This window comes from Sander vitreus, chromosome 9 (assembly GCF_031162955.1).
Source record: "Sander vitreus isolate 19-12246 chromosome 9, sanVit1, whole genome shotgun sequence".
NCBI classification, from domain to species: Eukaryota; Metazoa; Chordata; class Actinopteri; order Perciformes; family Percidae; genus Sander; species Sander vitreus.
The window spans coordinates 2,508,631-2,522,231 of NC_135863.1; the positions used below are offsets into that span (position 1 = coordinate 2,508,631).

Below are 13,601 nucleotides of genomic sequence, written 5' to 3' on the forward strand. Positions count from 1 at the left end.
GGAGGGAAGGTGCAGGGGGTCTGGATGCTTGCCTGTGGGACTTGTATCAGGTGTGTGTGTGTGTGTGGGGGGGGATCTGATGCAATGTGCCAGATCACCAGGTCTGCTCAGGGTATGTGAAAGGTGGACACCGCTCCTGAACCTACTTGGGCAAAGGGTCTGGTATGCAGTCTGGCCTGCACGTGCTCGGTAGCTGTGGCTGGTGTTCTGACTGACATGTGCATCGGAACAATGCAGCTTCCACAACACAGAACAGTAAAAGAAAACCTCATCGACTGCAACCACCACTGAGCATGTGGTCACACACACGAGTTATATGCAAAGAAATTATTGTTTTAGTGGGTTAATATGGAGGCCACCTACACACTTGCCCAGAGGAATGTTTTATCAGTATTGCATGTGGGGGGTACCACCAATGGCATTCACTCACATACCTTTGATGCCAGCAGGGGATGTGGCCAGTGGTGTGGTAACCTCTGCAGGTTTGGGAACAGTCAACACAGAAGAAATCCTCCATGGTGCAGCATATTTCTCTTCTGGTGGAAATCTTATCTGTAGCATAAAAAAATATGAATACTTTTGAAAGTGAAAAGAGAAATGTTAACCAACACATTCATGCCACATGCCATCCGCAGCTCACTTCACTTGCCTGTCTTTTGACAAGAGGCCACATTTCTAGATGGAACAAAAACACCAGAACAGGCTGAGCATGAAAGATGAACAATCAGGAGTAAATTATTATAAGGGATTAAAAGGGTTGAACGTTTGAGCAGCTCTCTCTTCAGACTGGATGTAGCGGTCCCTCATATCGGGGCTCTCCGTTTACATTATTCATACGGAGGAGGGTGTGACTTGTTGGCTCTTTATAAAACGAGAACTTCGCGTAAAAGAAAATACAGATGGAGAAGGCTAGCCGGCTCGCTGTGTCACAGAGAGTCCCCTTAAGCCTACGTGACAACTCACATACTGTCCCTTTGTGACCAGCTTAATCGGCAGAATGCCCGGTCTCTGCGTGCTTTGTCTCGCCGCCGCGCTGGCTGCGTTCACCCGGCTCGCCGGCACCGTTGGGCCGGTGGTCCGATGCGAGCCGTGCGATGCTGGGGCGCTCCTGCAGTGTAAGCCCCTGCCGATGGACTGCGCGGAGCGAGTGAGGGAGCCCGGCTGCGGCTGCTGCATGACGTGCGCCCTCGGTGAGGGACTGGCGTGTGGAGTGTACACGGCGCGCTGTGGCTCCGGCTTGACCTGCCAGCATCGGCCGGGGGAAAGCCGACCCCTGCAAGCTCTGCTGGAGGGACGGGGAGTGTGCTCCAGCGCCGCGGCCAAAAAACTCAACAGCATTCTCATACCGGCGCAAAAACAAGGTAAGACGCGGTGTTTTTATTTGCGCTTATAATGGCTTGTAGATGATCGTGTTGCTTTTTTTGTGCGTGTGTTGTTATTTAGGGGCTTACAGGCGCTGTCCCCGCGAGGTGTTGCGCTGTGCTGACCAGGTCCGGGGAGTTCTCTGCTCATTGGGGGAAAAAACGATTAAGTGCGTAGTCTATCTATAATGGATGAGATAAAGATGCTTAGACTGATCAACTGGAGATATAAGGCACACACGAACACACGCATGTAATGTATTCTGTGGGATGTTTTGCAACCTGTCACAATGTAAAACACCATTTCAGTCGTGAGGTTTTGGAGGGCAAGGCTTGATATTGCACAGTGATGTGTTCGCCTGTGTTAAACAAATGCCCAAATCCAATAGTAGAAAGTTTGAGTGGATAACAACAGCTATGGGTTGGAGTGTTACGCAGCAATTAATCGTTGCTTTCCCACCAGACGGCCACTTTTTCATGTGCGCACTTATAGCTTTGGACCATCGTGCGTAAAATGCTAAATGAAATTTACGGAATTAAAAGATTGTCGTTTGGGGGTTGCAGATCGTTTCTTTTAAGAAGACAACACTACTCCTTCTTCTTAACGCGCGCGCGCGCACACACACACACACACACACACACACACACACACACACACACACACACACACACACACAGAGAGAGAGAGCCTGGCTCCCTCAAACCAATAGTTAAGGAATGCCACATACATACTGTAAGTATACAGTATTTAGCTGAGGCTGAGCACAGACCATGTCCTTGTCATCTGTAATGTCCTTATTTTCCTTGAAGTAAAGCTCATGGATTTTTGTACACAGCATGAAAATATGTGCTGGTGCTTTCCTGGTCCAGGATATGGGACAAAACATCTCGGGTGTGTGGCAAAGGAGGGGGGGGGGGCATTTCTCTGCATTTCTCTGAGTTCCCTATAAGCAACCAACACACAGTCCAACACACACTCAAACGTCATTATCAATGAGCCCAAACTGCATATTTCCTCATTGCATGCTAGTGTCTCTGCTAATATTGAGATACCTTATATCTGCATGCTGCTCACACTGGTGACACGGCACACATGTCACCTACATGTGAATACACACTGTTGTGTGTTTAGGCACTGCTGACGTCAGGCCTCCAGGAGCCTCTGTGTGTGTTTTCATCTTCCTGGTTATTTGGTTTGGCCACAGTAATGTGTGGTGTGCAAGCACTTTCTCACACACACACACACACACACACACACACACACACACACACACACACACACACACACACACACACACACACACACACACACGCGCACATGCACACACATGCCTGTATATTTCTCTCTTTACTTCTCATTCCCTCATCCTGTATCATTTCGCATGTGCTTATCACTAATTGCTGCTTTTTATTTAGGACAAAACTAACATTATTTCCAATGTTGTAGCAAAAAGATCCATCTTATCACACTTCACTGCAGGCTTGTAAAGCAGAACACAATAAACAGCATTAGTGTGACAGGTATCAATGCATGTTTTTTTCCCCCCCAACATCTCCACTATTGGATATGGGAAAGAAAATGTGGGAAATGATCCCAAGCGCCCCTGTTGGACAGAGTGTGTAAATGCAGCCCGGTGGTTTCCACCACCACCCTCAGTCCCCAGCTCCAGAGCAGCCTCTCCTCCCAGACATTAACAAGCTCTCCTCACCGCAGTTTGTGCTGTTTACCCCTGTGCCATTATACAAACAAATTGCGTAATGTGTTTATCTAAAACGCCCCAGACTTCCTAGAAAGGCTATATAAAAGTTTATATTTACAATAACAATTAATGCTGGCAGGAATCTTAAAAAAGGACTACATTTTTCTGTCCATGTTTATGGACATTTATGGACATTCTTTTGCAGAATTCCGAAAAACCGTGTGGAGGGTGTATCAGGTTAAAGATCAATCTGTCGGTTTGTGACGCTGTCGTGTTCCGGTTGATGCTGTTGTTGACATCCAGGTTGTTGTTCCAAGTTCTGGAGAGCCTGGGAGACTGTGGAGCCCCACCACGTCACTAATTGATCAGGTGGTCACGGAGAAAGGGTGGGCTGCCAGCCTGCCTGCCCACATGAGCTACACCCCTACATGCCCGTCCGCCGCTCTCACCGCAGCTCTCAAACACAAAATCTGCTTTGAGTTAACGGTTTAAAACTGTGTTTGGGTGTGTGTGAGGCTGCTGCATGTGTGTTCCCATCGTTCCTCTGCCTCTTCGGGATGTCTCCAAGCTCAGTTAGCTCCTCCGACTGTGGCCGACCGGGTGGCACATGGCGGGTAGTTTGGTTTCTCTCCTATATTAGGGAGGAGTGTTTGGAGCCCCCTCCTCTTTTCCTCTCGGTCAGATGGTCCCCACTCTGTCTTTAAAGATTTGACAGGAATCTTTGCCAGCACCACAGGCTATTAATATATCTGCTCCCTCATCTCCCACTTCACCTCGTACTGCCCTAACCTCCTCCTCTTTTAGCCCCAATCCCCTATTCCCCCACCCTACACATATAAACACATACACAACATTTTCTTCTTCACCGCGTCCTTAAAAAGTTTTGTTTACACTCAGTTCCTCTCTGTGACTATCTCTTGGTCTGCATGCTGTGGAAATTTGTGGATTTGAAATCGTAATGTTTCTGTTAATTACTTGGCTTCAGCTCTGGCTCCAAACAGCCCACAAGGCAATGAGCTAACTTTATTTTGTCTCTTTTAAGCAGGCCTCTCTGAGGCAATAGTTCTCAGTTGGATTAAGAAAAGGGCGCACTGCTGGCATCAAAATGTTCAAAATAGTAAACTAAAACAACTCTACAACGTTGAAGTCGGCTTCTGATTCATAGCTTCCGATTCTGAGGTTAAGAAGTAAGTTACAGGAAAAGAAATGATCTTTTTTTTATTTATTTTTTATTTAACCTTTATTTAACCAGTTAGGCCGTTGAGAACAGGTTCTCATTTGCAATGGCGACCTGGCCAAGACAAGCGTAGGCGTGCAAGGCAACAAATAGTTTCACATTCAATACAGTACAAGAACACAGAATACAATATGCTACATAAAGTGCAGAATAAGTGAGCAATTACAATTACAATTATAATATTTAGGAGCTGATTCCCAGTGTTTGCACCACATGCAGTTGTGAAAAAGTATTATCTTAAGATATCGTAATAAAAGCCTTAAGGCTGTTTAAAACCTATTTTAGGGTTTGTGAAACCTTCATTTTGTTAAAAAAAAGATGGTGGTTTTACAGTTTCTTCTGCATCAATAAAGATCATGTCTAACTTAAAAACCACTAGGCTATACTTAGGCCTACACTTAGGGCTGGGCGATATGACGATAAATATCGTAAAAATTATATAAAAATGTCTATGGAGGTATATGTTTTCTATATCGTTTCTATCTTGTTATCGAATAACCAGCGGCCGAACTACGTTACTGCAATATTTAACATCATTTGCACGACGCTTTACGTTCTTTAACAATTTCTTCATTGATTTTTTTGCACTCACAGGTAGATACTGAGTATGTTTCATTTGTCAAGTATTTAATTCACAGAGTGTACAAAAATAGGCTTTATCATGTGGTTATTTCATATAGACTATTTATTTATCTATTTATAGTATTACCAGAAAACATGTTACACCGTAATCGTTATCGAGATATCAAATGACCTATATCGGGATAGAAGATTTTAGCCATGTCGCCCAGCCCTACTTACACTTGTCAAACCTGGACTAGATTAGCAATTAGTCTCCAGAGAAAAAGGGGGATCCCACTCTCTTTTCCTGTATTCAGATGATGTAAAACAGAATCAGAAAGGAGTTTATTGCCACAGTAGGTAGCCAACGTGGAATTTGCCTTGGTGATTAGTGCATACAAACAAACATATTAAACATGAATAAGAATATACAATAAATACAAAAACAAAGACAAATATATACAAAATATCTGTTTAAGTAGTTTAAGCACTGTGTGCGATGGGCAGATGTATAGCCCAGATAAAAACAAACATATAATAGTATATAAGCAGTCTCTGGACTCTAATCTAGTCCAGATTTGACAAGTTAAGTGGTTTTTGATCTAGACTTGGTCTTATCTTATCTTGTCAATGCAGAAAAAGTGACAAAACTGCCCTTTTTGCCTTGAGGCTTTTAGTAAGATATAAAGCACGTTTTCCACTACTAAAACCAAATGTCCACATTTATCTTAATCTATGAATCTATACTAACTTCGGCTTCGTTAAATAAGTATGGAGCATTTTAAAACTGATGACTTACCTTTACATCTTCAGATAATGCTGTAAATCTTATAGAAGAAGACTGTGCCAACGTTACCGCGACGATGACAGTGTTGCCTGGACTGGCGACCGTGAAGGGTGGGCACAGTCGGGGGTCGATGGACACCAGACCTCCGCTGCACAACAAGTTGATCCAGAAAGATCAGAACAAGAAGACTCAGGGCTACAAGATGGAATCGGTGTCAGGAGGAGCCAATATGGACATGCACAACTTCTCCCTGGAGAACAAGAGGGAGACCGAGTATGTAAGTCACACCCTGAGGCATTGATATTTCTGTTAAACAGTGAAAAACAGTAACTGGCAGAGGTGCATAAAGACAGCTGTTGACTGTGAAATAAAATAAATGACCTGCTTTCCTGCCAACCACGTCTTATGAATGTCACTCGTAAACAAAACAAACGGAAGAAGAGCTGGGACAGCTAGCTAGTTTTTTTGTTAGCTAATATACTTCCGGTTACTTCTCAAGCTATTTGCATTTTGTTCACAATATTTATCATTGGACAAATTTATATTTAAGATTGATAATGTTGGCCTTTTGAAAACAAAAATAAATAATTAGCATTATAAATGTTACACACAAAAGAGAAAAGAAGAGTCATTGAGCAGTTAATTATCGTTTGGTTTGCTTGGTTGTTTTCTAGCTGAAAGCAGACTTTTTTTTTTTGCTAGCTAGTTAGCTCTTTAACTAACAATACTTGGTATTTTGGACGCAATAATTATCTTTTGACAAATTCACAGCCAATAGTGTTTCGAAAATGTAGCTATATTATAAACCAAACATAACCGGTGAAAAAAAGTTTCACAATGAGTGATTGAAAACTGCAGGGCAGCTAATAAGCTGCATGCCCAGTTGCTAGCTAGCTAGTTTGCTAACTTGTATACTACAGTGAGTATTTACCATTTTTTTTATATATATAATTATTTAAACAACATTTTTACAACTGTTACCTGTTCGGAGTGACGTGTACCCAGTGCAGCCTCATGTGTTTGTGTCCTGTCAGGCTACTTAATACACCACATAATTGACAAAAAAATAATGATAACCCATGCACTGCACTGTGTGACAGTAATTTGTTAACCAGTTAAGTCTTTATGAACCTCTGCTATTGAAGTTGAAAATGTTATTATATTCAAACACCTACTTAAAGGTACCTTAATTGTAAAGACACTAATACATTCAGCACCACAGCCTCATGTTTCAAGGCTGTGCTAGAACAAATGTCAGGCACCCATATGAAATAAAACAAGCATATTGAGTACATCTTCTATCTCATAACTCATTTCCAAAGCTTTTTCACCATCGGCTCGGTTTTTTTCTTTTCTTGAATTACCATCCAACCTCTGTCGATAGGCAACATGAGCTCATGCCATGGAGAGACAGCAGTCTGCAACTTTTACATTCAATGCCCGTGGTAGAAAGCTGATACAAGAGAAATGACAAGAAGTCAGGGGATAGCGAGATGGGGAATGACATGCAGCAAAAATCCCTGGCTGTTGTTGCAACTCCAAGGCAATTTTTTTTTTTTTATTTCAACCAAAGACTCCACCCACTGATTAGCAGGACTGGTAAAGGGGGATACCTCATCACTTAAATCAACTGCTGAGACAATTTATTGGAATCAAACCCTACACATTGCTGGCTCTTCATGACATATGGCTGCAGTTAGCAAGAATATCACAGTCAACCTGTGGTAGGTGGTGTGCGTGCAGCCTCGTGCATGTGCAGAAAAAACACAAGATAAAAACAGTATAGGAAATCTCTCAACAAAACACTGCTCTGCAGAGCAATTTGTGGTCAAACACTCCACAGGGTACCATTAAGTTATCTGCTGTACTATCATTTAAACAACATCATTTTGGTTGTTTGCTATCAAACATTTTGTAAAAGAAGGTACTACTTTTTCCAGAAAGTTTACGTCTCATTTTTGGACATAACCTCTTCAACCTGGACCTACTGAAACAGGGATCATCACTTCAACTCAATGCAGTTCAGACAAGCAGTGTTCACACTCCAAAAATTCTGGAGACTTTTACATAGAAAATGTTTAAGACGTTAAAATTTTACATTTTTAATTTTGATGTGATGATGCAGCCATGAAAATGACGGCCATTTTTAGTTGTAGTATATATTTGAATATAAGCATCATATAGCTCAAAGCATAGGAGATACCAAAAATATGTTATCATACAGTGTGGGGAAATTATTTTTCTTCTTAACTTTAACTAAAGGGGAACGTTAATAGGACATTCAGGGTTCGGGAAGTTAACTTTGAACTCAGATTTCCCAAGTGTAGGACCAACAAACTCAAGAACTCCTTTGTCCCTCATCATACTCTACAACTCCTCACTCGGGGGGAGAAGGAAATAGGGTAAAGAGGACAGAACAGAACAGGAAGGAAGGGAAGGAGTGGTAGCCACTCATAGCCACTCACTCATTCACTGTGCAATAACTTAATAATCTACTCATATACATACCTGGACACTCTAACTGCTCTTAACTACTAATTTATGATAAATGTCATTTATTTATCAACTGTATCATAACACAATACCATACACAGTCCTATATATTTACCTTTATTTATCTGTAGTTTACTGTTTTTTACTGTTTGTTTACTTTTTGTAAAAAAATATTTAGCTAAAAGTTTATTGTTATTCTTATACTTATACTGTATTTTTTCTATACTGTATTTTTTATACCTCTTTATTAAAAGAGCTGCTGAAATCTGCTGCTGGAAATCTAATTTCCTTGCGGGAGTCATCCCAAAAGGATCAATAAAGAGAAGTCTAAGTCTAAGATTTTCACCATGAACTTCTATAATTGCATGAACACTCCTCATGTTCTCCATGTTTGTGATTGTGTAAGGATGAGTGTGTAATACTGGCGTCGCCCGGGTGTGTTTGCCGTGTTGCTAGGGGCCGTGTCGGCGGGAGATGGAGAGCATCCTGAGCAGTCTTAAAATCAGCAACGTGCTCAACCCGAGAGGCTTCCGCATACCCAACTGTGACAGAAAGGGCTTCTACAAGAAAAAACAGGTGAATGGCTCTCCCTGCTGTTTCATCTCTCTGTTTCCCTCACACCCTGTCTTACACACTTAAACACACACACACACACACACACACACACACACACACACCTGCGGACATGCAAATAGACCCACTGCATACCTGAACACCGACTCATCCCACCCACCCACACATGCACAATGCCCCCTTTTTTTTGCTGCTCGGGTTGCCTTGACAGCCACATCAACACCATATTATCAGAATGGCTAATAACCATGTTCTACTCCAGTAAATGCACTGCAGCCATCTGACTCATGCCTCACAGGAAATGAAGTCGGTCAGGTGTGTTTGTGGTGTGGGAGAGTGTGGGGGGTATGGATGTAAGAATGTGGTCTGGGAGTGTGTGTGGCACGGTAGATGTGGCGGCAGGGGAGTGTATGTATGGAGCTTGTTTGATGGCGGTAGTTTTGGTGAGGGTGTGTAGGTGTGGGGTGCTGTTGGTGAGGTAAAAAAAACAAACAGGCTGTCACTGGTTTAGTTTTTCTTGTCCGTGGTGGAGCAGGCTCGGGCCACCCATGGCCTGCTCATTTGTAAGACGGGGAAGAAACGAGGAAGCTAAAATTAATTTGAAGTTGTTTGGTGGATGATGTGCTGAACTTGAAAGCCTGGGAGAGGAGTCCATGAAGGATGGATGGGAGGTGTGGTGGGGCATTGCTGAGACATACAGCATGTCAAATAAATACCGCCATCCCATTTCCTAAGGTTGGGAACCTTATCGGAGGGATTCCACTGAGCTAGAGACTGTTCTGAGAAACACATGAGTCACCAAAACCCCCCCCCCCCACAAGCACCATGAGTCAGAGACCAACTCGAGCAATAACAGACACACACACACACACACACACACACACACACACACACACACACATACACATACACAGAATAAAATCATCCTCTCAGATTCTTACCTCACTCTTTCCCCAAAGTGCAGTTCCGTTACTTTTATTAAAATCAGACTCTTCCTTGTTCTTTTCCTGAATTTTATCAACAAATACCTACCAGGAAAGTGTGTGTGTGTGTGTGTGTGTGTGTGTGTGTGTGTGTGTGTGTGTAGCAGTGTGCCAGCCCTTGTCACCCTTTTCTCAGAGGTGGGGGGTGTTGTGTTAAATCCATCTGAAGGGATGTGCCTTCACGGTGTGTTGCAGAGATTTATGACCGGAAACACAGCGAAGAGGAGACCGTGTGAACCGTCTAGGGTGACAATACTGTGAAAAGAAGGGAGCAAGGGGGGGAGGAGGGGTGAGGGGCTGGATGGGTGAAGGACTGAGCAGAGGGAAAAAGGGGGCATAACCATAAACATGATACACAAGCTGTGTTAGTATCTTAAAGTGTTCCTTCACCTGCAATCTTTTAATAACAAATACTCACGGACTGTTGAAAGGTGGCTGGTAAAAGCTGATATGTAGTGTCATCTTTCATATGGACCTTTTGCACCAAATAGTAATTAGGAATTAAACTGGAAACTAACACGGCTTATCAACCAAGTAGTTCCAGGAAGGAAGGAGGAAGTAAAATGAGAACTATACATAAGTCCCTTTTGTGCATTCCTAATAACGGATTAGATAACGGTAACGGTTTTCACACACAAGGAAACAATAACATTGAGTCATTGTGTAAGACTTGCAGATGTGGAAATATTTTGCTTGTTTTTAGGCTATACCATGAATATATCAGGAATTCAGCTACATTACTTCCGTTTTAATCCCAACCCTACTCCACATGGTGATATTAGCAACAGCCACTTCTTGCTTTTACTTTGGATAAAGACAGATGTTGAAGCAGTTTTGAGGCTTGTGTTTGATCAGGGAGACCAGAACGTGATCATACGGCAGTACTGCAGACTCTGCACACATAGTTGTAAAGCCACCAGAAGGACTAACTCCAGAGATGAGTTAACACTGGAAACAGGTTCATCTGGTGGAAATACAGAAAAAGTTCCAGAGTTCCTAAAAGATTGCTGGGTTCCTGGAAAAGAAAAGCAACTGTGGTCAGATTACACTCATGTCGGTTACAATGGATTCCAGTGGTGATAGGTTTTCACAGCAGAAGAAAGGGATCAAAATGATTATAGAAACTTGTGAAACCACTCCTGCAGCACAATTTGCATACTATGCTGCTCAGTATGTTGCAAACATATTGTGTTGTGCCAAAATATGGCTGTACACACACTGCTGTTATTTGTAGCTCTTCACATTTGGCACTTGAGACTATGTTGGCTTAGTGAGTCTTAAAGCTGCTAACCGTGCTCGCTTTTATTCTGCCATGTTTCGGGAGACGATGGCAGTTTGAATATACTGAGCAAACTGATGAATTGTGGAGGAGTAGGTGAAGGCTAGTGCTGGGTAGGTTAAAATCACTTAACTGGAAGTCGCTTTGGATAAAAGCGTCAGCTGAATGACATGTAATGAATGAAAGCATCTCGGCCTGCTTAACTGCTATCTCCATCAAATACTCCATGCTCAAGCTTCACCACATCACAGACTTTATGGGTTGTAGCTGCTGCAGTAGTGCGTCGATCCAGCACATTCTCACTCCCAGCGCGTCAAGAAACGATGTTTGGTCAGGTGCCTTTGGCGTTTAGTACTGATGCAAAAAGTCTCCTTTAACGTCTCAGTCAGACGCAGTGGGGCTTCCTTTTTGGCGTCATTTTACGACGTGCTTGGTCAGGACTCTTGGCGTCACTTTTTGAATCTCTGGGTCAGGACCGATTTGGCGTCATTTAAAAAATGTACATTTCAGTGACACACGGGACAGGACAGGACACGGACCCCGTCAGACATGCAAATAGACCCACTGCATAGCTGAACACCCGACTCATCCCACCCATCCACACACGCACAATGCCCCCTTTTTTTGCAGCTTGGGTTGCCTTGACAGCAACATCAACACTATATTATCAGAATGGCTAATAACCACGACGTTAAAGGGTGATTTTTGCGTCGCTATCTGACACTGAGAGACACTGACTAAGTGTCAGTATTTGAGGAGTTGGGAATGAGAACCGGTTGGTCCGTCGCATCAAATCAAAGAGGCTTGCGGTGATTGGCTGCAAGCGAAAACCATACAAATAGTATTTTTTTTCACGTAGGTACATGGAGACATGGACCTACACCGGACCCTACGGCGTAGCCTGACGTGCACCTCCCGAAAAATGTAACTGCACGTCGCTCGGCCGCAGCTTGGTAGCATTGCATTTCCCCCGACTCATTTCCTGGTTCTCCTTCTCCATAAACAACATGAAATCAAGGCCAGGGTTAACTTTTCCTTCTACAGATTTCCCACCTTGGTCAGTAAGAACAGGGGAGACACTTTGTTTCTCTCACTTTGACTCTAGAGTCGGTGCTCGCTCCGAAGATAATCATCGTCACTCTCTCACTTTCTCTACCACACACTCCCCACGCACACACACGCCAGCCCTGCTATTCTCTCAAAGAGATCGAAGCAGACCCCAACGCACAAGTTTAAACTTCAGGCCACTTACGTAGGTTATGGTGAAAGCTCTGCGTGGAGCCTCCGCAGAATTATAAATCACGCTTGACTCTGTTTTTCCTGGGTATGTGGAAGACTTAAGTGCACGGATTTGGCAGGGGTTTAGGGTTTCTCCATCAAGAAAATGTTTGTTTTTCAATTAAAAAAAAATGCAATTTTACATAATTTTGACCATTATTATCACCTCATTACTTTACGACTTGATTACCATATCTGTGTCTAAAAGGTTGGAAAAGCTTCCAAACCATCTCACATCTAAAGACATCCATCTTACATCTTAAGACAATCTGTCATAATGTCACTGAGTTTTTAGTTACAGACTATAAGATTTTGCCACCAAGACTTAAAACTTACGATAATATCAAAGATTTTGGAAATTTGTCTGCAACAGCGGAATCACCTGAAAAGTCATTTGGTGTAAGGTCGGCATGTGTTACCCAAAAAACTTGGGTCCTGCGCCTACCCCTTATAATGTTAGGGAAACTCCTGGCACTGTGTTATTTCGGTTACAGCCCTAGTGAAGAGGGTAGTGAAGGGTACGCTCAAAACAAAATGGTTTGTACGATGTGTCGTCTGACCATGTCTGAAGGGATACGTGCTTATAGCTCAAAGACGGGTTGAAAAGCCCTCTGTGAAATCCTGAAGACTGCCTCACCTCCGCACACCTGATCGATCGCTTTGTGAAGTGGACCTGGTTGACTGTTTTCGAAAGTTGCAGAAAATTGTCTGACGCTTTTCCACTCAGAATTCTTTATTGGAATCCATTGGAATCTACATGAAGGGCAAAAGTCAAATTTGAACAACCACTTTGTCAAGTCTACAGTGAGTTGTGATGTTCTTGTAAGGGTCAACTATCACAGGGGAAAAGTCACAAGCATGTATGTGTGTGGTTTCCAGTGTATATGTTGTTGGTAATATGAATGCCCCAGCACTGTAGGAGAAGGTCGGGCAGTGTAAGCCCTAACTCGGCTACAGAGAAACCTATTTTTAGCAGCAGTTATATGAATTGGCCCAGTATCCCAGTTCAGGCCATGCATGCCTAACACTGACCCACTCATTACACCCCTCAAAGTCTCACACTCACTCTCACTTTTCCTTTCTCTCACTGTCACTCCTCGGTTCTCTCTCTTATTCATTGTTTCGCCCACCCATCATTACCCCCATTGTGCCCTGCCTACAGTCATCCACCCGTCTTTTGTTCTGCCTGCCCGCTCCATCATTCTGTCCATCCTGCCCTTCCGCCCACCTGGCTTTTCCTTCCTTGTTTGGCCAGGAATCACCCCGCAGAGGGTTGTGAATGGGACGACAGTGTCTGCGTCTCTCTGTGTACTCTTTCAGAGTTTAGTGTGTGTTGAGAGGAAGAGGAG

General features: G+C 43.3%; 1 protein-coding gene across 1 annotated transcript in view; it reads left to right on the forward strand.

The window, feature by feature from the left end:
- The first annotated feature begins 801 nt into the window (after window positions 1-801).
- The window catches only part of LOC144523048 (insulin-like growth factor-binding protein 3), a 23,245-nt gene continuing 10,445 nt past the window's right edge, over window positions 802-13,601 (forward strand). Inside the window, exons 1-3 of the mRNA XM_078258338.1 lie at window positions 802-1,361; window positions 5,673-5,923; window positions 8,596-8,715. Of these exons, the coding sequence (XP_078114464.1) occupies window positions 998-1,361; window positions 5,673-5,923; window positions 8,596-8,715 (735 nt within the window). The 5' untranslated portion in view covers window positions 802-997. The remainder of the gene's footprint in view (window positions 1,362-5,672; window positions 5,924-8,595; window positions 8,716-13,601) is intronic.